Here is a 23,082-nt window from a genome sequence, read left to right as displayed (position 1 = left end):
CAGGAATCTGCGCTGGGACAGAGGCCTTGCAGTAACCTGTACCTGGACTGTGTGCCGAGTCGCAGCCTTGAGACACCCAGGGCTCCAGAGGTGAAACAGAAAGGCAGAGATTCTCATGCACCTATAGCTGGGGCTGGGTTGCAAAGGGATTGAGGGCAAGCCTGGGTGCAGAGAACAAGAGTCCCTCTGCAGCCACATCCAGCTTGGGTTGTGGTTAAGGAGGGGAATGGTTGCTGGGGTGGTGTTCCCATCCTGGGAGCCAGAGGCTAGCTCTCCTTTGGATGGTGAGAAACAGTCCGTTTCTTTTTTCGGGTGGGAGATTGGGACCAGGGCATTCAGGAATTAAGTCTTTTTTCATAGGCAGGCCTGTCCTGGCATGTAAAACAACAAAAGTAGTGGAGCACAGAGGTGGCCCTAGGACAAAACAGGTGAGAACCGATTCATGGAGATTCCCTTTATTAAGCATCTCATCAAACCAACTCTCTCGCTCGAATGGGGGACCTGTCTGGTTGACACAGAGCTGGACAAGGTAACCTAGGCCAGTAAAAGTCAGGTGACAACAGTGATGTCCCAAATGCCACAGGAAGGAAAAGGAAGGGATCACTTTGCTACCACAGGTAGTAGCCTGGGACAGGATGGTTCAAGAAAGCATGTCTTTTTTCAGGGCAACTTTGGTTTAGTGTCCTTCCTGGCTTTTATCCTTTCTACTACCTGGCTCCAGGACTTGGCTTTTACCTGATGTCTTCTCCGTCTCAGTTGCCACCAGAAGCTGCCACAACTTCCCATGTAGGAAGGAGCTGGGGGTGTTACAGTCCAGGGGCAGGACCCTCGTGCCCACTGGCCAGGGGGGATGAGGGAAACTGCTCCCTGCTCAGAGCAACAGTCCTGCTCCCGTGGGTTTGCTGGTGCTTTCTCAGCGTAGAGCTCTGCCGGAAACACTTCTGGCACTGGGCGCAGCGGTACGGTTTCTCCCCCGTGTGCACACGCCGGTGCTTGGTGAGTGTTGAACTATCAGTGAAGCTCTTCCCGCACTGTGGGCAGGAGAACGGCTTCTCCCCCGTGTGCACCCGCAGGTGCTTGTTGAGTTTGGACCTCTCGACAAAGCTCTTCCCACAGTGGGTGCAGGAGAACGGCTTTTCCCCCGTATGCACGCGCAGGTGCTGCCTGAGGGTGGAGCTTTCCGTGAAGCTCTTCCCGCACTGGCTGCAGGAGAAGGGTTTCTCCCCCGTGTGCACGCGCAGGTGCCTGGTGAGTTTGGAGCTCTCAGTGAAGCTCTTCCCGCACTGACTGCAGTGGAAAAGCATCTCCCCTGTGTGCACTCGTTGGTGCTGCATGAGTGTTGACCTCTTGGTGAAAGTCTTCCCACACTGGGTGCAAGAAAATGGTTTCTCCCCCATGTGCACGCGCATGTGACTTGCGAGCCTCGAGCTCTCGGTGAAGCTCTTCTCACACTGGGTGCAAGAGAATGGCTTGTCCTCCGTGTGCACGCGCAAGTGGCTCTTAAGTTTGGAGCTCTTTGTGAAGCTCTTCCCGCACTGGGTGCAAGCAAATGGCTTCTCGCCTGTGTGGATGCGCAGATGATATGTGAGCGTCGAGCTGTCGCTGAAGGTCTTCTCACACTGGGTGCAGGAGAACGGTTTTTCCCCCGTATGCACGCGTAGGTGCGTGGTAAGCGTAGAGCTCAGTGTGAAGCTCTTTCCACACTGGCTGCAGGAGAAGGGTTTCTCGCCCGTGTGCACACGCAGGTGATTGGTGAGTTTGTAGCTCTGCGTGAAGCTCTTCCCGCACTGGCTGCAGCAGAATGGCTTCTCACCCGTGTGGACGCGCAGGTGGTTGGTGAGATTGGAGCTCTGTGTAAAGCTCTTCCCGCACTGGGTGCAAGAAAATGGTTTTTCCCCTGTATGCACACGCAGGTGACTGGTGAGTTTGGAGCTCTGTGTGAAGCTCTTCCCGCACTGGCTGCAGGAGAAGGGTTTCTCCCCCGTGTGCACACGCAGGTGATAGGTGAGGTTGGAGCTCTGCCTGAACCTCTTCCCACACTGGCTGCAGCAGAATGGTTTCTCACCCGTGTGCACGCGGAGGTGCTGCGTGAGTGTGTAACTCTTTGTGAAAGTTTTCCCGCACTGGGTGCAAGAAAACATTTTCTCCCCCGTGTGCATTCTCAGGTGACTCGTGAGCATAGAGCTGTCAGTGAAGCTCTTCTCACACTGGGTGCAAGAGAAAGGCTTCTCCCCCCTGTGTACACGCAAGTGGTTCTTGAGTTTGTAGCTCTTTGTGAAGCTCTTCCCGCACTGCGTGCAAGAAAATGGCTTCTCACCCGTGTGCACGCGCAGATGATACGCGAGTGTCGAGCTGTCGCTGAAGCTCTTCTCACACTGGGTGCAGGAGAACGGTTTCTCCCCCGTGTGCACACGCAGGTGTGTGGTAAGCGTGGAGCTCTGCCTGAAGCTCTTCCCACACTGGCTGCAGGAGAAGGGTTTCTCCCCCGTGTGCACACGCAGGTGATTGGTGAGTTTGGAGCTCTGTGTGAAGCTCTTCCCACACTGGCAGCAGCAGAAGGGCTTTTCACCCGTGTGCACGCGCAGGTGATTGGTGAGATGGGAGCTCTGCACGAAGCTCTTCCCACAGTGGCTGCAGGAGAAGGGTTTCTCCCCCGTGTGCATGCGCAGGTGATAGATGAGGTTGGAGCTCTGCCTGAAGCTTTTTCCGCACTGGCTACAGCAGAAGGGCTTCTCGCCCGTGTGCAAGCGTAGGTGATTGGTGAGATGGGAGCTTTGCGTGAAGCTCTTCCCACAATGGCTGCAGGAGAAGGGCTTCTCTCCCGTGTGCACACGCAGGTGCTTGGTAAGCGTGGAGCTCTTGGTGAAGCTCTTTCCACACTGGCCACATGAGAAGGCTTTCTCTCCCGTGTGCACGCGCAGGTGCTGCATGAGCATGGAGCTCTTGGTGAAGCTCTCCCCACACTGCTGGCAGGAGAACAACTTCTCCTCTGCATGCATGCACATGTGGCTTTGGAGGTGATCCCACTTTGTGAAGCTCTTCTTGCACTCGGCACAGCGGTACAGCTGCTCCCCAGCATGCGTGACCTGGTGCACTGTGAGATTGCTCAGGGAGATGAAGCTCTTCCCACACTCCGGGCAGAGGTGTGGGTGCTCCTCTGAGCACTTTGTCTGGTGCCCGTGGAGATGGCACATATGGCAATAGCTGCCTTTGTGGGTCTTCAAGCCTGTCTGCCCTTCAAATCCTCGCCTGCTCCTTTGAGTCTCTTCTGTTCTCTGTCCCTCTTGGGTGGGGAGCTGGTTTCCAGGCAGAAACAGCTTCAGCTTGGCAGGCTCTTCCTCTGGAGGCTGCTGCTCAGCTCTGCCCAGTGTCTCAGCACCTGGTCAGTGGAGATGGGAGCCCAAAAATTAGTCCCTGTCCAGCTGGCAGAGGGAAAGATCTGCTATTGCCCTGGCCCTGCTGGGCTTTGGTTTCTTTGTGAAAACAAGGGGTCCAATTGCCAGTTGACTCTTGGTCTCAGGTCTAAGTGTGCCCCAGTTATGGAGCAGAACATGGGCAATTCTGGTGGAAACAAGGAGGTGCTTGTACCCCCCAAACGTGAATGCTCACCAATCCCAACTGCACCCAACTGGCATTTCGTACAGCCAGAGGTATGGACTGAACACTGGCTTTATTCTCCCGACTCCTACGGTGGGGTGGAGCGGGTCAGTTCCAGTTCAAACTAAACGACAGGACTGAAAGCAGGGGGTAGGTTAGCACCAGTCTCTGTTTAGCCCAATCCTTAATAAGCTCCCCCCAGCCCCTCAGCATTTCTGCCAACTCTGATAGCTACCATGGGGCAGTTCAGCCAAGATCATGCCCTACCATGGCATAACAGAGGTATGGCCGCCTTTGGCTGGGCTGTCAAGTCGTGCATTGTTGAAGGCAGATGGAAATTTAAGTTCATGCTACCCCAGAGATACCAGATTTGTGTGTCCAATCAAGACAGCAGATTAGGCATTTTATTGCATTTTATTACTTCCCTGTGGACAGCCCCTCCCTTCCATTATAGAAACCCATGCTAAAAGGCCTCCTGGGAAGAGGATCTGAAAGGCTGAAGGTGGATCTCCTGCCTACACAGCCCTAATTTGGGGATAAGGGGTCAGTTGCCTGTCCCTGCGTTACTGAAATGCAAGGAGTGGGTACACCCAGCTGAATGGACAACACAGATCTAGCTAGGCCATGTGATATCAGGACCTTGTGGCAGCAGCTCAAGGCAAGTGTCCAAGTTTCCAGCCCCCCCCCTTGGATATTGAGAGCTTCTGAGCTGAGGTGCAGGTGGAAGGGGAGCTGGGATTTTCAAGACTCACTTGGGAAAACATCCTCAGACAATGAGCTTTCTCCAGCTTCCTCATCATCACCATCACAGACCCAAAGCTCCATCTCCCCTTGCTGGATGCGGCAGATCAAGTCTGGGGTGGGACCTTGGTATCCTGTGTTGGGGAGGGTAGAGAGGGTGGTTATTCCACTATCCAATCCCCAATTGTGACTTGGAGAAAGGATCCAATGGACTCAAAACACTTCATGAGGACTCAAAGGAAAAGGAAAGGAGGACAGTTAGGATAAAAGAGAATCCACTACAGGTATAAACCTTCAACAGACCATGGGCTTTGTCACCCAAGTAGATGGAAAGATGGTCGTATGAAATATAAAGCATCAACCCCTTAAAAAGCTCACAGTGGCACCAAGGAAGGTGGGCAGAGATGCAGTGATCTGCAACATACAAGGAGGAAGAAAGAAAATGCTTTTATATATGTTCAAGATACCAATTTGAGAGACAGAGAGAACCAACACACTCATAGCCATTGATCCAACTGATCTTATTAGGGTAATTCAGGCACAAAAGAGAGAAAAAAAAATGGATTTATGCTCAATAAAAGTTTGCAGTAATGAGTCTTGGAAGTGAAGAATCAGTAAGAGACTGATTACAATTCAATCTTATATATGGGACAGAAAGTAATTCATTTTGGCACCACATGATGATATAATAACTCAAGGCAACTACAGCAGCCTTTCCGTCGAATAGGTGGAAGCTTTACAAGAGGTGATGCATAGATGCATACGTATTTAGGATACAGACTGTTTGCTTTGTGGACACAATTTTTCAGAATCAGAAAGACCAGTATGGCACCAGTCAATCCAGTTTCCCTGGAGAAGGATGATGATAAAATCTAAAAGAGATGGTCATTCAATAAAAATGCTTTGCACAATGACTAGAAGTAGAGATATAACCAGACTCAAAGGATTACAACCTTATGAGACCAATGTGGTCCCACATATTATACTTGGTGACTTTTCGAAGAGAAAATACAGGAAGAGAATAATCAGGGAAAGGAAGAAATGGTGGAAGTTAACCTGAACAGAAACCCCGGGCTTTGCAACAAAGTTGACCAACAGTGTTTTAACATAGAGCTTAATGCAGGCTCACTTTGAGATTCAGGGACGGTAGCTTTACTTACAGCTGCTGAGGATGTATTAAGTTAAACCCAGTTACATAACAAACATCAGGTGGGAAATGGAGGTTTCACGAGGTATCAAAAGTAAAGAGAGATGTCTGTGGGAAGAAACAGAAGTGGATTTGGACCAAGTCATTCATGCAGAAAAGATGAGAGCTATAAAATGGCAGAAACAAATCTTGTATTTTGAGTTTTGGCAAGAGGAGAATGTCCTAGAGAACATTTCCATCCTTTGATGCTGTGAAAGAAAGAGACAAACACATGGACAGACAAGACCATTAGGGCCCACGAGCTGGAGATCGACGATTACTATGGGGCCCTACACCTGAAGGGCAGGGAGGAAACAGAGGGACAGGAGCCCTTCAGCAGGATGAAGGGCAGTGATGAGACTGACCTGGAGTCCCGTCTTGGAGTTGCCTGGAAGATGGTCATCTCTGGCCCCAAGGTGCGTGCCAGGGTTACTCCTCCCCTGTAACTTGGAAACAGGTATGCACTTCTCGCAGCGCCAGCAGAGTCGTCAGCAGAAGCACCGGCACGGGAAGAAGGAAGGTAGCTAGCCCCCACAAAGAAGAGAAGAAGGTAGTCACAGTGGGTGACTCAAGTGGTTTTCTCGGTCCTCCTGGTTGCGGGTCACGGGTACAGAAGGGATAGATGCATTGAAGAAGCAAGCAGAAGACTTTGGTGCTGGTGCTACTGCAAAGGCTTTGGTTTCTTTGACCATGGCATGCACCGCAGAGGCTGCGGCTGGTTGGGAAGAGATGGCATTCACCTCACGCCAAAGGAGAAGAGGCTTTTCTCAGCTAGAATGGCAGACCCCCTGGATAAGGCTTTAAACTTAGGTTGCCAGGGGGATGGGCCATCTACTACTAACACAAGCCCAAGAAATGGCACCCTCGAAACCAGCATCCCAGGGTACCTCCCTTCTAACTCAGGAAGTCTACAGGCCAACCAGGGCAAGGCGCTCCTAGACTTGGTTCTGGCCAAAGGGGACGATCTAGTGAGCAACCTAAGGAACCAAGGGAAACTGAGCGACAGTGACCATGAGGTGGTCAATTTCCCCATCCACCGTAAGGCAAGAAAATTGGCCAGTAGGGTAGAAATCCTTTATTTCAGGACAGCTGATTTCCACAAACTCAGGAGATTGGTTGGCGAGGTCCTGTAGGACTGAAGTCCCATGAGGAAGGGAGCGCAAGAAGAGTGGTTGTTCCTCAAGGAAGCAATCCTAAAAGCCCAAAGGGAAGTTCATTCCCTTTTGCAAGAAAGGCAGCAAAAGAGCCGAGAGATCCCTTGGCTCAACGGGAAAGTCAAAGACCTCCTGAAGTTAAAACGAGAAGCCTACAAGGGTGCAATTCAGGAATCACAACCGAAGAGTACTTGGCAACAGCCCACCCCAGTGGGGAGCAGATCAGGACAGCTAATGTCAGGTCACCCACCCTGGTGATCTTCAAGATGCGTCTTGACACCCACCTTCCCGGGGTCATCTGATCCCAGCGGTCTTTCTTGCCCAAGTGCAGATGGGGCTGGACCCGATGACCTGCAAGATCCTTTGCAGCCCCTAATAACTATGAAATTACGAAGTTAAATAGTAGGCTCATATGCTCAACTTGTGGAAGTTGCTGAAGCACTAGGAGATGAAGGGGAATGGCGGTTCTGCCCTTCCAGAGGGAAACTATACAAGACAAAGGCTTGAAATGAATGGTGACCAAGTATAATATCACTTTTGTCCTTCTAACGCAAAGGGAGTAACTACGGTAGTTCCAGTGACAGGAGAACAAAAGCGATTTGGCCGCTTATTCCAAACTGAGGATCAAGTATGTGTGTACATCCCTCAGGAAGATCTTTAGTGGAGGTTGAGGAAGAAGAAAGCAGCAGACAAGGACACCTAAACACCTGACTACTAAAAGATATGTACATCTTTCTCCATATGTACATCCTTCTCCACATAAGTCAGAACATGCACCTGTAATAAAGCTCTGTAGGAAGTGAAAACTTTCAGGACTCTGCACTCAGCCAACTTCCTTTTCATCAAGGGGATGGGTGTCACCCGAGAATCAGAAATCATCCCTTCCATGGGACGTTTGCAAAGAGACTTCCCAATACAAAGAGAGACTCTAGCAGAACAAGAACATTTTATGAATGGCAAAGCAACCTGTGGCCCACGACAATGAAGATGCTAGAAAGCAATATAGAGTGGGGGGGACTTACAAGGGCTCCTTGTGAGAAGCACCCATGTTCGATCACATCTACAAGGGTCATTAGAGAAGCAGAGGAAATGCAAAAGCCATGGGTTGCAACAGCAACTGCTGCTAATTCCTCCATTGGTTACTACCTAGAGTAAATTAAAAAGGAGAAGAGAGATTGAGGGTAGAAACTAATGTCACCAGTACCTCCTGGTGCAGTAGAGGAGCTGGGGCAGCCGTAATCCAAAACTGAGGAATCCATACATCTCCACAATCAGGGCAACCCAGGCTTGCCCTGCTTAGACATATGTCCCTGAAATCTCCCCAGTCTCTCTTTTTAAGAGGGGAATCCACACTTCTAGTGATCCCAGGGGTGTGTGAACTAATATGGATTAGTAGGTGGACAAATCCTGGTTTTCTCCATCTACCGAGATGCACCCCACAGGGAACACCTCTTTAAGAGGGGGGAGCTGGGCACGTGCTCCAGTGGCCCAATCTTGTTCAGAAATATATGGCGTTTGAAGAATTGAGCCTCTCAAGCCTTCAAAGCAGCTGGGCAGGACAGCTAGAGAGAGTGCAGGAAGCTCTCCAACCACCACCAAACAGATGTCTGCTACAATCAAGCAGCACAATCTATTACCAGCATTGTTGCAGCCACAAATTTTAGGTATCGGTCGTGCAACAAAGGGAATGGATGTCTTTTTGCATTGCCTTTGTGCCTCGTATTTTTTGGAGGTACAAGGGTGAGGACAGGCGACATCTGCTTCCATCCTTACAGAGCACTAAAACGTGCACTGCCTGCTGGGATTGTTGTGTCAACCGAATACAATAGGAAAGAGACTGAGGAAGATGGACCAATTCTGTGGAATGAATGAATTGAAGGTGGTACAAACATGCTGGGATGGCAAAGGGGGATCATCTTGCAAAGATATTGCTGGATATGGAAACAACAGGGGTGAGACCAAGGAGAAGATCCCAGCAAAGGCATCTGAAACAACCAGAGGAGGATGTAAAGCCACAAAGCGGACAAGAGGCCTGAGTGATGATAAAGCAATGGATTTAAACCACCAGCCAAAATGCGTGAGGACACAACTGTGAAGGGACAGGGAGAAGAATGGGATATTTCTGATCTCTCACTACTCTGTGGGGGGAACAAGAACCAGAACTTCACCCAAGGAAACGAGGGCTTGGTAAGTCCTCAGCATCTGGTCCCGGTACAGCCCTTTGTCGCCAGCTTCCAGCAGCTCCCACTCCTCCCAGGTGAAGTACACGGCCACGTCCTCGAAGGCCTCCCGGAGCTGCAGTTACAAGCATCACACCATCAGCATCTCTTCCTTCCGCCTCCACAAACCTGTCCTACTCCTCAGCTGACAGCGGCTCCAAAGGATCTGGTGTGGATACAGCGCTACAGCCAGAGCAGTATGTTTGTCTGCTTTAGCATGCATCCTCCCGTGAGTCAATGCAGCTGTTCCCTCTGGAATTACATGCTGAGCCTACAAAAGGGGCACTGCCATTGTAGCAACACCAGCAGAGACTGCAGGGTGCCCCGAGTCTCCCCTGGGGAAGCTGTTTTCATGGTAGTGCCTCGCAGGGAAATTACCCTGCCTGCACAGGGGACCCTGGGCATTCACCCTTCTCCACCAGGAAACATTGGGTGTTGGTAGTGTCAGGAGTCTTCTTTTTCCCACCCCCATGAGGCTCTGGGATGGGGAGTTCTGCAAGCCCCAAATACCAGGAGATTTACTGCCCCCACAAAATCTCCCGGCCCGTGTGCTACATGATCTGGGGCTGCTGCAGCCTTCCCTCTTGTATCCAACCATGAAGCAGAAACCAAGGGTAGGGGAAATAGCAGAGCCAGGAAAGGGGAAATGAGGTTTCCCAATGGCCTGGGATGGGATGAAGCAGGTGGGACTCAGTGCAAACTCAGCCTGGAAGCAGGAGAAATAGGAGGCTGTGGCACTGAAACTCCATCAACTGAGACAACAGTATTACAGTTCCCCAAATCACAAACTGATCATTTCCCTTGGGCACAAGTCACACCTGCTGGCCTGGGGGAGGGTCCTGCAGATGGAAGCAACTCTGGGAATTTTTCCTTGATCCCAGTCAGACACTGGTGCAAGGAGACTGGGATTCATTTCCCCTTCTGGCAAGCTGACCCTGAATTTTCCTCCAGGCGTCAGGAACACGGCTCATTCCTAGCACGCACCCTGCTTGTGTCCCTGCCCTGGCACTGGCAGGGCCAGAGGGACCCTACTGGACTTGGATGCAGACCCTCCATGCTTCTCAGGGGGCGCCTGGTGGGCTGAGCTGCCACAGTGTCCAGAGGTCTCTCCCCTGGGACCCTCAGTCTTAAAATGCACTGTTGTAGCATCCTTTAGAAGATGCTGAGGCAGTGTTTCCAGAGGCAGAGAGCGCTGGACCCACAGATGCTGACATGAGCACTTCCAGTCCCAGTATCTCAGGTTATCTGTATTTGGCAGCAAGCTGCTGCTTCTCCTCAGGCCCTTCTTGCTTGCTCGGTTTGGATGCAGCCTGTCCTGCTGGGGAAGCTTCCTTCTGTGGGTCTTGAGGTCTCTCAGCTCCTCTGGCTCTTCCCCACTCCCACAACTCTTGCCAGGTTTTGCCCTGGCTACACACTCCCACCCCACTCCAGCCTATACCTTGCTTACAGCCATGCTCGCTCTCTGCTGTGGGCACCTGTTCTGCTCCTCATGCACTTGGCCTGGCTCAGGTGTCAGAAATCCCCTCTCCCCTAATCTTCTTGGGGACGGCCTCCACAGCTCCAGGTTTCCAGGCCTTTCTTCAAGACGCTGTTTCTCTGCTGTGCTCAGGGTCTCTGCACCTGCTGGGAGGTTGTAGGAGTCACTGGAGCACCGATCAATATAGATACTGCTCACACAAACAAAGTAGGACTGATCAGCGAAACTGACTGATGCCCGAACTCCTCACATAAGCAAAACTTGGCATATGGGCCCGAGGACACTGGAGGTGGAAGCCTGCACAAAATGAAGAATAGTCCAGTGCCAAGATGGTAAATCTGGGACGGGAACTCCCAGAGCAGGACGAATGTGCAAGCCCATGGCACAGGACAACTCAAGATAGTCAAGATATTGGTGCAATGTAACACGGAATTAGTTTTGACCACTGTATAAATGGAGAGTTAGAAATGAAGGGAACTTTACGTTGCCCAAGGGGAGCCTGCGTGATGTACGAATGCCTTCTCATGGACATACATGCGTCAACACCTTATCTGCCAGCCCACGAGTCTGTTACAGACCTGCCTGGTGGACAATACACCTTTGCCATCGAACTGAACCTATGCTGGTTCTTTAAGACAAGACCAGTGCTGGGATCTCTTGGTGGCGACTTCTTGCTGGAGCCATAGTCCCTGAGACTTGGGGCCCTGCCACACATTCAAATTCAAGGTGGATAGAAACCAGCCATAAAGTTTGTACACATTTTCAATCACTAACCTTGTAGCTCTTGTAGCTGGTGGGCTCTTTTTATAGCTGGGTGGACATTTTTATGGCATGGTTATTACTTTGCACATGTGGCCCATCTAAATTTTTTGCCCAATTGACCAGTAAATTGCTACATAAATAAATAAAATAATAATAAATGTGTGGCAGAGGCCTTTAATACTGACAAGATATCAATGCTACTCCATGAGAAGTGAGGATGACACAGGTTAGCCCTGCTGCCACTAGTAAAAGCTAAGCCTTGCTGCTCCCCTGTGCTGACCTGGTACTAAGCAGGGCACTTAAAATACCAGCTCAGTATTTGGGAGAAAAGAGAAATGAAAAAATCCAGGTCCCCCAGGTAGTCTAAAAGCCCCTGCTATGTTACATTTATTACACAATTAACAGGTGAATAGTGCAATCAATTTAGATTGCCTACACGTGCAAAGTAAGACCGTTCACAAGAGCAAAATAATGATCACACGATTAACTGGTGAACTGTGCAATAAATTTAGATCATTCACATGTGCAAAGTCATAATCACACATGTGAAATGACTCCCCAGCTATCAAGAGAGACAAGCAGCTACAAAGTTAGTGCTTGAAAATGTGTAACAACTAGCTGCTTTCTATCTGCTAATAGATCTCCACGGCCATGAAGCTGGAGGTGAGGCCCAGTGACTCTGCCCTTGCTGGGAGCGGCAACCATGAGCATCACTCCCTGCAGGACATCACAGGGACCCGGTGCTGCATCAGGATCGAGATTGCAGAGGAGGCGCCGGGAGTGAACATGGCCACATGCTCTAGGAAACAAATGTGGCTGCTACTAGGCGGATGCCAGGAGAACAGGCAACATGCTGAACCGATCCCCAACAAAATACACAAGCAGACAAGAGTTTTGCACTAGCAGGCAGTGCTTCCTGCTGCTGGAAAGGGAAGAACCAGCACTTCTTACCTGCAGCTAATGAAGGGCACAGTTTGGGGACCCTGCCCAAGGAGCTTTCAGCTGCTGACAGGTCCCAGGTCTCCTCTATGTTGGGGGAACCTGCAGTGGGACAGAAGCCTGGGCTTAGTGGTAAATGAAAACCAGCCAAAACTCACTGTAAAAACCCACTGCCTGGACACCAGCAGCTGGGACTCCAGCACTGATAAGGGTGATAGCAGAAAACCTGCTCCCACAGGGCGCTGCATAGCCACCGAGCTTGCAAAAAAGCCACTGCTGGTTAAAGCTGGGCAAAGTTGTTGCATGTTTTGTCCAAGTGGAAATGTTGCCAAGGACAGTGAGAAGGAGATGGGCAAAGAGAGAGAAGCATAAGGAAAGCCTGCTGGTCTGGGTGCATTTATGCAGACAGGGGTTTGGAAAAATACCCAATGGTGAAAACTCAGTTATGCAAATACCCTGTAAATGGCTGGTAGCAGTAGCAATCGGCATGGGGAAAATGATGAATATACAAGTTAACAAAAGGCATAAAACAGCTTGGAAACAAAAGGCCAGTGGGCTACTGGACTCCTGGATAACCCCCATGAATGTCCCAATCACACCACGAACCATCTGATCAGCAGGACAGGGCACAAGACTCACTGGCAAGGTGGCTAGTGTATTTCTGGGCGTATAGGTGTGCGCCAGCTGTTCAATAAACCTACACAAGTGCAGAGAAACTCCTGCCTCTGGAGTATTTTCTCTTTCTTTCAACAACTCACTGGCTCCCGAACCCAAGGGGTCAAATAACACCATGAAGATAAAGGATCTTCCCCCCAGGGACAGAGATCGAGTCACCCCACAAACTCGCAGAGGGAGACCCCACCCCTCAGTCCAGGGGCTAAACAACCAGGCAGACACTGGTATCTGGGCCCCTCAGGACCTGGATCTAGACCCTTGACACATTACCTGGCTCCTGCTGGGGTGGGGGCTCCTGTTTGCAGACACAAGGCAGCTCCTCCTGCAGCCCCGGGGTTTCACCCCAACCTGCCTGCTCCAGGGGCACATGCGCCGGATGGGGCTGAGACCACTCCAGCCAGGAGTGGAGAGGTTCCCGCAATGCCCCAGGTCCCTCCATGTCCAAGGCCATGTCCCTGACCTGCCCGTGGGTTGCAACCTGGGAACAAGACAACCACGTCACTGGGAGCTGAGGGAGACGGGGCTGGAAGACAGCATCGCGAAACACATGGGAATAGGGAGGCAGCAATGACCAGGGTGAAACGTTCCCACCTGCACCTTCTCATCCTCTGCTGGCCCCATTTGAACCCCTCGCCCAGGGCTACCACCGCGATGCAGGTCTCTGTGCTGTGCCCCCACTCTGTGCTCAGCATCTCCTGGGACAGGATGGCCAGGATTTGGCCCAGCACCTGCAGCTCCAGGATCTGCTCCTTGCTGCAACGCTGGGGCTCCCGGCAGCGCTGGCCAAGCTCCCACACGCCACCTGGGCACAGACACCCGAGACCAGGCGAGCTGACCCTGGTGCCACAATTGACAATGCAGCCTCAGCACACGGACACTCACTTGCCAGTGCTGGATGGGCTTCTCCGGCAACTCCTGCTTCACCCCTTGTGGTGTTGCCCATCTTGGGGATGCTCTGCCTGTCCTGACATGAGGGGCTCTCCCCGATCCCTCAGCTCCCACCCCAGCTTTGGGGCCCGCTGGGTCCTGCTCCTCCATCCTTGCAGGAGGCTGCATCAGCACCGGGAAGGGGAAGCCTGTGGCTGGCGCTGGCTCCAGCTCAGCAGCCATCGCCTCTGCTTCACCCCACCTGGGGCCCGTGCTCTTGCTCTCCCCACTCACATGCGGGGCCTCCCGGCAGCATCGGAGCTCCTGGCTGCAGGAAGGAAGAAAACAACACAGTTTTGTTGGGGGAGCCATGGCTGTGACCTACTGCCGGGGATCCACAGTACCCCCTGGCCCCACCACAGCAAGGGGCATGGATCCTGGAGCCCCCCGTCCAACAGCCCACACCCTGACATGGTCACAGCTGCTGATGCTCCTTACTCCCGACCCACAGCCCCTGCCCTACACCAGCCCTGCCGCCCCACCCAGTGACCCTTGATCCTAATCCACAGCCTCCTACCCCCCAGGAGCCCTGCCAGTGCCCCTCGCTACTGACCTGACCTTGGCACCCCTCCAAATCCTACAGGTGCCCCACTCCTGACCTGCAGCCCTCCAGCCCTATGGGTGCCCCTCACTCCAGATGTGAAACTCCTTCCCCCGTACCCACCCCCAGGTGCCCCTCACTGCAGACCTGCCTCCTCGCTTCCAGACCCACTGCCCCTATTTCCCCCCCCAAACCCTACTGTTGCCCTCATTTCCAATCTGCAGCCCCTGTCCCCTGTAGTGCCCCTCACTCCTAACCCATAGACACCTGCCCCCCACCATGCCTCTCACTCCCCACCGGCAGCCCGCTTGCTCCTCCTCCCATCAGGCCTGGGCCGCAGCAGGGGGAGGGAGAACGGAAGGAGCTGGCTGGACTTAAGAAGTAGCATCACGTCCTGCTGCAGCTCCGCCTCTGCCCCACCAGCACGCCCGGCTGCAGCTCCCCCAGGGAAGAATTGCAGGGAGAGGCAGCGCCAGGGCAGGGGGAGCAGCAGCAGCAGAGCAGGGGCAGAGCCTGGCAGGGCTGGGGCAGCACAGACATCCTCCTTTCCCCAGCTGGCACCAGGCAGCGTAAGCAGCTAAGCCCAGCAGGGCTGCTCCCGTGTCGGCACCTGGCATCCTGTGCCCAGGTCTCGTCCCCACCCCTCAGCAAGGATGGAGAAGAACCAGAGACGCTCCAGAGAAGGGCAGCAAGGATAATTAGTGGTACGGAGGGGCTTCCATGTGAGCAGAGACGCATACATATAAATCCATATACTCACACAACATAGATTATATACATTTTTATATACACACACGTAGAAGCACAACCAACTGGGCAAATAATAATCCAAATATGTCATTTGATTCATCCTGTAGTCATTAGAGTCTAATATCTCTCATTCAGATTCAGAAAACAAAATCTAGGCTTGGTCAGCATCCAACATGTTCCTAACATGCATGTCCACAAGCGGAGAGACGAAGGCAGCCGTGCTAGTCAGAAATCAGGTAGACAGCAGGGCAGGTTTGCACCTTATAGACCTAGACGCCTATATATCTCTGTGTATATAGGAAAAGCGCGAGCACAGGACTGTGGGGCACGGCCTCTCAATCAGACCTTCTCGACCTGAAATGCTGCAGGCTGCAAGTGGGAGAGGAGCAGTGGAGAAAACCCCGGTCAGACCCAGTCATTCTCCCTTCCAGCTTCTCCTCTCTGCTGGTGTGACACAGGCCTCAATGTACTGGTTTGCGACATGGGTCAAAGCCCAGCGAGCAGAGCTGCACACCCCCTGGGCAATGGGGACCATGAAGGGCCCAGCACTGCTCACTTGCACAACCAAAAATCACAACAGGGACGGGAGCAAGGGTCACAAGTGGGAGACAAGTGCACTGATGGGCACACCGAGCAGAGCTCACATGGTGCCCACCTGCCCTCATATGAATCCAGGGAGCCAGTGCACTCACATGGGATACAGGCCTGTTTGACACATAGTGGGGGCACGGGCCTCAGGCCCATAGATGAACAGTTAGCACTGTATGTATATACATGCATCCACACGGATACACATTTTACAACATACAAATTATGTAATTATACAGTATATACCTACATAAACACACACACAAATTATACATACGTGTGTGTGTGTGTGTGTGTGTGTGTGTGTGTGTGTAGCACAAAGTTTGCTGGGCTGAAGTCACTACACCAGGTCTTTTCACGTATCTGAGAGGGGCTTCACCCACAAAAGCTTGAGAGAGTTTTATACGTAAATATATATGCACATACACCCACAGGCACACATGCATACATACTCCCACACAAACACGTGAGCACAGACACAGATACATGCACGTATAGACACGGGCACACAGGCAGAGACACATGCAGGCAAAGGCACACATGCACGGGCACACAGAGAAACAAGCAGACACAAAGATGCAGACAGGCTCCCACCAATGCAGGCATAGATGGAAACACATGTACACACAAGCTGGCACAGGCTCATGCTCCAATGCACAGAAATGGGCTCACACAGACAGGCACACACATGTACAGATGCACACAGACTTGCTTTGGGCAGAGGGCTGGACTAGATGACCCCTTGAGGTCCCCCTTCCAATGCTCATTTTCCATGATTGTGTGACACCGAAAAAGGCACACAGATCGACTCACACAGGCAAACACAGAGGGACACACACTTAGTCAAGCTCATGCAGGCAAACAAAGACATCTCTCCCCACTATACGGATGGTCTAATAAAAGCACTAAACAAGACCTTTCTTCTCCCGTTTTCTGAACTAGCTCCATTACAAGGGTTGCCTCAAGTCTGCTGAGGTGTAGACGGTGCACAGGCCTGTGCCGCCTGGGTGATAAATAGCATTTTGTGTGCGCATGTCAGATTTGGGGGTGTTGGTTGTAGCTGCATTGGTCTAAGGACATAGGCAAACAGATTGTTTGGGTAGATGTGATCTCTTTTATTAAGCCAACTCAATACTTGGAAAAAATTTTCTTTGCAAGCTTTCGGGCACAAACACCATAGCTTGTAAAGAACCATTTCCCCAACTATTGAGTCGGTCTAATAAAAGATGCCAGACTTGGCCATTTTCAGGGAACCCAAGTCAAAGCGGCAGGAATAGGACTGGCCAGCAAGCCAAGGGCTTGCATCACAAACACTGTGGGTGCGTCTACACATTCATTAGTGTGCAGTGGTTACTGCGCATTAAATTTCATAGATTTCATAGACATTTGGGCTGGAAGGGACCCCAAAGGATCATCGAGTCCAGCCCCTTGCTCCAGGGGCAGGAAGTCAGCAGGGATCATAGGATCCCAGCAGGATACTGTATAATCAAGTATTAAATTAATGCCCAGTAACCAGAGTTACTGTGCAGTAGCGCTGGTGCATGCCATTTTACTGACACTACTGCACAGTAGCCTAATAATCCGGCTTAGTAGCATAGTAGCACTGTTTATACTGTGATGTGCTACTGAACCGGATTATTAGGCTACTTGAGCAGCTAGCCTCTCATGCAAACATGCCCAGTGTATTACAACTGTATCCTAAAACATTAATAACTAATTTAACCAAATGTATTAATTGCTATTTTACTATAGATGCATTTTTGCTAACATGTTTAAATGATTAGAGGTACAAAAGCAGCCTTGATTATGGGAAAAACAAAGCAGCCTCATCAGGCCACAGCTAATGAGTAATTAACCAAGACCAAAGAGCAAGCCACAGTGGGAGATAATGACTCTTCCTCCTGCTGTCTCAGAGATATAGATTTCAACTGATTGACAAAATCTTGATTGAAGTAAAGATTGACAGGTGGTTGACAGACTGGAGTCAGGCAACCTAGGGTTAAAAAAAAAGAAGCCTTAGCTAAGGTATTCCCTTGCCCCCCCATGCAGAATCACTAAAATCTGGTTCCAACCAGTTCCAGTGAAACAAAGAAATTTATCCATTAACGTCTTTAAGGGAGCGTTTGGAAAATGCACAGACACGGCTAGACAAGGGTCTTTGGGTAAATGTGGTATCTTTTGTTAGGCCAACTAAATATTTGGAAAAATTGCACTTTGCAAGCTTTCAGGCACAGACACCCTCCTTCAGGCATAGGGAGACTTAGATCAACACAGCTACCATCAACACCCGCTAGATACAGTTATGCACTTCACTTCATAAGTCTACTGGATTCAAAAAAAAATCTTGGACTAAATACAGACGTTGGATTTATGGTATATTATACTGGGCCTGCCATGCGATAACCCCAGGTAACCTCTCTACATTTTGCTAGCTACACGCTACCACCAGGTCAACATTTCCCCCTTTCCCCACCACCTACATGTCTCATACCTATGAACTCTGCCTATTAAGTTGCAACCCTGCATTTTCACAGACCTGCATTTTGCATATTGACTTAAGCTTCTATCCAGAAGAGCACCCCCACACCGGCAGACTCTCCCCATGCCTGAAGAAGGGCATTTGGGCCTGAAAGCTTGCAAAGAACAATTTTTCCAAAGATTTAGTTGGCCTAATAAAAGAGATCACATCCACCCAAAGAATGCCTAGACACAGCTACACGCACAGGCTGAGGTCCAGGCCGGTGCAGCTGGCTAATAATACTCACTCTCTTGTGTTATTCTAAGTCCCGCGTCCGACATTAGGTCAACCTGGTTCTAGCTCCGGGGCCCCGGAGCTAGCACTTGTATTATTGCAAGGTTTTTATGATCCGGGAGGATGTCCTATGCCACAGGGGCTGTGGGTACTGAGGGAAGGGGTGTGCACCATGAATGGCACCTAAGAAATAGGTGGGAGGGCATCCCGTTACTTGTCATTCACATATGTGGGTGCACTTGTGTGTGGTTCGGCTGGCTGCCTCTATTGTGTTGCAAGAGTTCAGATTCTCTGCCAAAGTAGGGTAGGGTGGCTATTGCCGCTGCCTGAAATCAGGCCCTGCAGTCTCTTCGTGCTTTGTAAGAGACGAGCATTATCCTCTGAGCCTGACCAGAGCTGTTTACTTCCTTCAAACAGCCATGGAAGCTGGGAACAGCCAGGCATCTGCACCACTCGGGGAAGGCACAGACTCCTTTTGCTCTACAGACAACACCTGGGGACCCAAGTGGGACGCAGGGGAGCTGGAGGACCTCTTGGACGTATGGGGAGAGAGAAGAAAGACTCTAGTGCCTAGTGGAGAAAGGTCCCCACAAAAACGCCTTCCTGTACATCACCACACAGATATGGTGTCAGGGCTGTGGCTAGGACATGAAGCAATGCTGCTGTAAGAGTAAGGTGCTGAAGTGAGAGTTTTACCAAGCCAAAAAGTCCCCAACAACAGGTCCAGAGCAAAAAGGCAAATGTGTGCATTTTATGAGGAGCGGCCACAAATACTATTGACTGAAGGTGGACAAGGCAACCAAAATGTTGGGAGACCCAGGTGAGTACAAGCCCCCCAGGGAGTGGGGGCGAGGGGGGCTCTCCCACATTTACACAGAGTTACAGTCACAGTCTGCGGAGCGTCATGGGAAGTGCCCCATCTTTCCCCCATCCGCAGAGAGGTGGGGAACATCATTTCTTTGCCATTTTACAGGTGGGGAAAGTGAGGTGTGGAGAGGGGACCCCTTCATGGTCACACCACAGATCCCAGTGACCCTCACTCCCGGTACCCCATGCTTTAGTCTGCCGCATCCCCCTGCCCTGGGGGCGCCCAAACCAAACTGTTGTAACAGAGCATAGTTGGTTTGTGACCAGGATTGGGCAGAACAAGGGTGGGCAATAATTTGGACTGGAGGGCACTTACGGAGTTTTGGTGAGCTGTTAAGGGCCAGGAGGAAGGGGGGTGCCAACCTGGCCTTGGCCCCCTGTCACAGCCGTTTATGCCACCCAGCGTGACAGGGGCAAGAGGCCAGGAAGATGCTAATTGATCCTACCCAGTCCTGGTCCTGTCTGCTCCACACCCACTGCCAGGGCTGCTAGATGGAGCAGGCAGGTGGGCTGGCAGGCTCTACCAGCCCAGGAGGCCTGCTGGCAGGGTAGATGGGCTGAGGCTGTGGCGGTGTCCAGGAGTGGGACGGGTAGGCAGGACCGGGATTGCGGGGCTGTGACAGCGTGGGGCCTGGGCCTGACCCAGAGCCGTGATCCATGCCCCACCACACTCCAAACATGTGTGGGTGCACAGGCAAACACACACGCTTCCTGCCAGCCTTGACCATTTTCAAGGGGCCCAGGATAAACTCCAGTCATGCTACTAAGCAGACGGCCCAAAGCCTGTTTCTGAGTAATGGCAGCGTGAACTTTTGCAGATGCAACCACTAATTTGGTCAGCAATTAAAGGAAGCCATTAAACACAATTAAACAAAGCACAAAGCCCTGAAAGGAGAGAAGGGCAGACCGCACATTAAATAATCCGTATACACTGTATCAATGCTTTATCTAAAAATAGTAGCAGGAGTGAATAATGTAACCAAGTGCATTCCATGTTATTTTCCTTTCACAGATACATTTTTGTTAAAATTCTTAGCTAATTTGTACAGCCTCATAAAATAAGACCACAAACTAAGGTAAGGAAGTATTAGGAATAACCCTCCACCACGGGGAAGGAAAGGAGGTAAGAAACCCTCCCTCTTTCCCATCCCAAGGATATAAATCCAATATCTCCCAATCTAATATTTCCCAACTAACTAGCACCTTCCAAGTCCCCAAGAGACCTGGTTTAGTCTAGTTCCAAAAGTTTCAGTGAAACATAGACATTTAAATAAAACAAATCAATCAGAGAACATGTGTTAGAATATTAAAACCAGCCATCTATAAAATATTGGGTATGGGGGGGGTGGGGATTTGGAGACCTCGGCAACTTCTCCCAGCTCGAGTGTGCACAGCCCGTACAGGCGAGACCCTAGATTGTGCTATCGTGGGCTGCAGACCTGTTCCTGCCTCTTATCACTAACCTACCCACAAGGTTACCTGTAACCTGGATAAAACACTCCAAACACACCTGCATGCCCATGCACACACATACACACACCCCAAGCACATATGTATGCCCATACACACACTCTAAACACGCACACACACACAGAGCTGGGGTAAGTTTCGTATGCACATGTACACACACACACTTCTCTGACACACAAGTTACCTTTGGGTAACCCTCCCCCTCCCAATACACACACATCTAGGGTAAATTTCACATACACACACATACACTCTCTGTCTGCGTCTCTCATACACAAGTTGCATAACCCCCCCAACACACACACACACACACACCTGGATTAAATTTCACACATGCACACACACTCCCCTGTCTCTAACACATACACAAGTTATCTAAGGGTAATCCCCCTTGCCTCCACACACACATACACATCTAGGGTAAATTTCATACGCACGTGCACACACACTCCTCTCCCTCTGACACACAAGTTACCTGTGGGTAACACCCCCCCCATACACACACATCTGGGGTAAACTTCACATACACACACATATGCGCTCTCTCTGTCTGCATCTCTCACACGTAAATTGCATAAAGATAACCCCCCCAAACACACACACACACACACACACACACACACACACACACAACTGGGGTAAATTTCACTTGCACACACACTCCAAACACATGTACACATGGACACACTGCCCCCCCCCGGGGTAAATTTCACATGCACACACATTCCCAACACACGTGCACAGAGAAGCACTCACTCCACATACACACAAACACCCATACGTCCCCTCCCCTTCACACACGTATCTGGGGTAAATTTCACGTGTGCACACCCGTGGGTCGGGGGCCCGATACCCCGCGGCCCCAGGGCACTCGCCCCGCTTCGTGCCGCTGCAGCGGGGCAGAGCTTGTCTCGCGGCGGCGCAACCCACCCACCTACCTACCTACCTCTCTTACCCGCTCTTCCGGGGCGCCGGCCCGCTCCCGGCCACGGCCGCTCTGTCCCACAATGCACCGCGCCAGCTTGCCGCCCCTCCCCCCCAAAACAAAATGAGATTGAATTAAACTCAGCTGGATTAAAGTGAATTGAATTAAACTGAATTCAGTGAGACGCTTCATTGAATGGGGGCGGGCTGACATGAATGAAACTCAGTGGAACGGGATTAAATGAAACATTTCTTGGAGTGAAGGGGCAGGGAGCCCCCCCGCCCCCCCCCCCCCCCCCCGAAACGGACATACGTTCAACGCAATGCGAGTCCAGTCATCTGAATTAAATTAAACGCTTAAACGAATGAAGGGGTAGGGTGAACTGACCCCCTCCGGAAAGGGACAAAAAGGCCCTCTGCCCCCCAATACACACACATCTGGGGTCAACTTCACACACACTCTCTTTGTCTGCATCTCTCACACATAAGTTGCATAAAGATAACACACACACACACACGTCTGGGATAAATTTCACATGCACGCACACTCCAGATACATGTGCACATAGACACACGGCCCCCCCCCCCGGGGGTAAATTTCACATGGCGCACACATTCCCAACACACATGCACAGAGAAGCACACACTCCACATACACACAAACACCCACATGTCCCCTCCCCTTCACACACGTATCTGGGGTAGACTAAATGAAAGTGAATTCAACTGAATTAAATGGTATTCAATAACAGTTTCATTGAACAAAGGCGGGTAGGCGCTTTTTGTAGCTGGACAACCATTTCTCTGGCAGGATCATGCCTCTGCACGTGTGGCAGGTCTACATGCATTGCGCGACTCACCAGTTGGTTGCGTGATACGTGTAACATGCAGCAGGGGCCGTAGGCACTGAGCTCCCTTCAGGCATCTGGTACTTGCATCAGGCTCTGGCCTTGAGGCCTTATTGCCCCAGTCATGGCCTGTCACCCCTGCCCCCAGCCAGCAGGAGATGCCCCATGGTGATCTCCACTTTATAGTGGGATACAATTGGGCCTCTTCCACTGGCCAAATCTATTGATTTTGCTAGGCTTGCCATCACAGCAATGAGTGTGTGAGGTCTCTGGATGGGAGTCAGAGGCTGCTGACATGGAGCAGCCCCCATGGAGAAAAGCAGGGCAGCTTCTGTGTGCCATGGCCCTGAACGGGGTATCTTCCTGGCTTTGGCAGCTCCAGTCTTTTTGTCCCCCCTGTCCTCAAGGTCTCCCCAGCCCTGTCTCGGGTCCACTTTTCCCCAGCGCTGCCGGCCTGGGGTCTAGAGCTTGTCCCAACAACCAAGGTGCATGCTAGTAGGATGAACTCAAAGGTCTCCCAAAGCTTAGCAAGGTCCATTTTGCTGGCAAGGTGATGGCACCTTATTTTCCTCCAGCCAGCAGGATGCCAGGGAGGGCCGTGGCTAGCATCTGACTTGGCCTCCTTCGATTTGGTAGATGTGAACCTTGTAGATGAACTGCATCAG

General features: G+C 51.3%; 1 protein-coding gene across 8 annotated transcripts; it reads right to left on the bottom strand.

Annotated features, from left to right (window-relative positions):
* Positions 1 to 439: 439 nt before the first annotated feature.
* LOC149861908 (uncharacterized) lies at positions 440 to 21,649 on the bottom strand. 8 transcript variants are annotated; one of them, XM_090054587.1, is made up of 9 exons: positions 21,601 to 21,649; positions 14,516 to 17,549; positions 13,633 to 13,945; positions 13,021 to 13,228; positions 12,088 to 12,177; positions 10,336 to 10,520; positions 8,847 to 8,973; positions 4,350 to 4,472; positions 440 to 3,379 (listed from the first exon to the last, which is right to left on the bottom strand). In XM_090054587.1, the coding sequence occupies exons 3-9, from the start codon at positions 13,858 to 13,860 to the stop codon at positions 807 to 809; spliced, it is 3,534 nt and encodes a 1,177-aa protein (XP_089910713.1). In that variant the 5' UTR covers positions 13,861 to 13,945; positions 14,516 to 17,549; positions 21,601 to 21,649; the 3' UTR covers positions 440 to 806. The 8 variants fall into 8 exon arrangements, with proteins under 8 accessions (XP_089910713.1, XP_089910711.1, XP_089910714.1 ...); XM_090054585.1 differs by having other exon boundaries at positions 21,592 to 21,648; XM_090054588.1 differs by lacking the exon at positions 14,516 to 17,549 and having other exon boundaries at positions 21,601 to 21,645.
* Positions 21,650 to 23,082: the final 1,433 nt, after the last annotated feature.

This window comes from Crocodylus siamensis, chromosome 6, assembly GCF_052110815.1.
Source record: "Crocodylus siamensis isolate JL-2025a chromosome 6, ASM5211081v1, whole genome shotgun sequence".
NCBI lineage: Eukaryota > Metazoa > Chordata > Crocodylia > Crocodylidae > Crocodylus > Crocodylus siamensis.
The sequence above is the reverse complement of the archived record's forward strand: the minus strand, read 5'-3'. Positions and strand labels throughout refer to the sequence as shown.

Coding starts and splice junctions, on each gene's coding strand:
- LOC149861908 (XM_090054582.1), bottom strand. CDS start 13,989: ATGGCTCCCCCAACAAAACTGTGTTGTTTTCTTCCTTCCTGCAGCCAG. Junction 13,229..13,632: donor AGCCCATCCAGCACTGGCAA/GTGAGTGTCCGT, acceptor TCTTGTTCCCAG/GTTGCAACCCACGGGCAGGT. Junction 8,974..10,335: donor CGAGCATGGCTGTAAGCAAG/GTATAGGCTGGA, acceptor TTGTAACTGCAG/CTCCGGGAGGCCTTCGAGGA.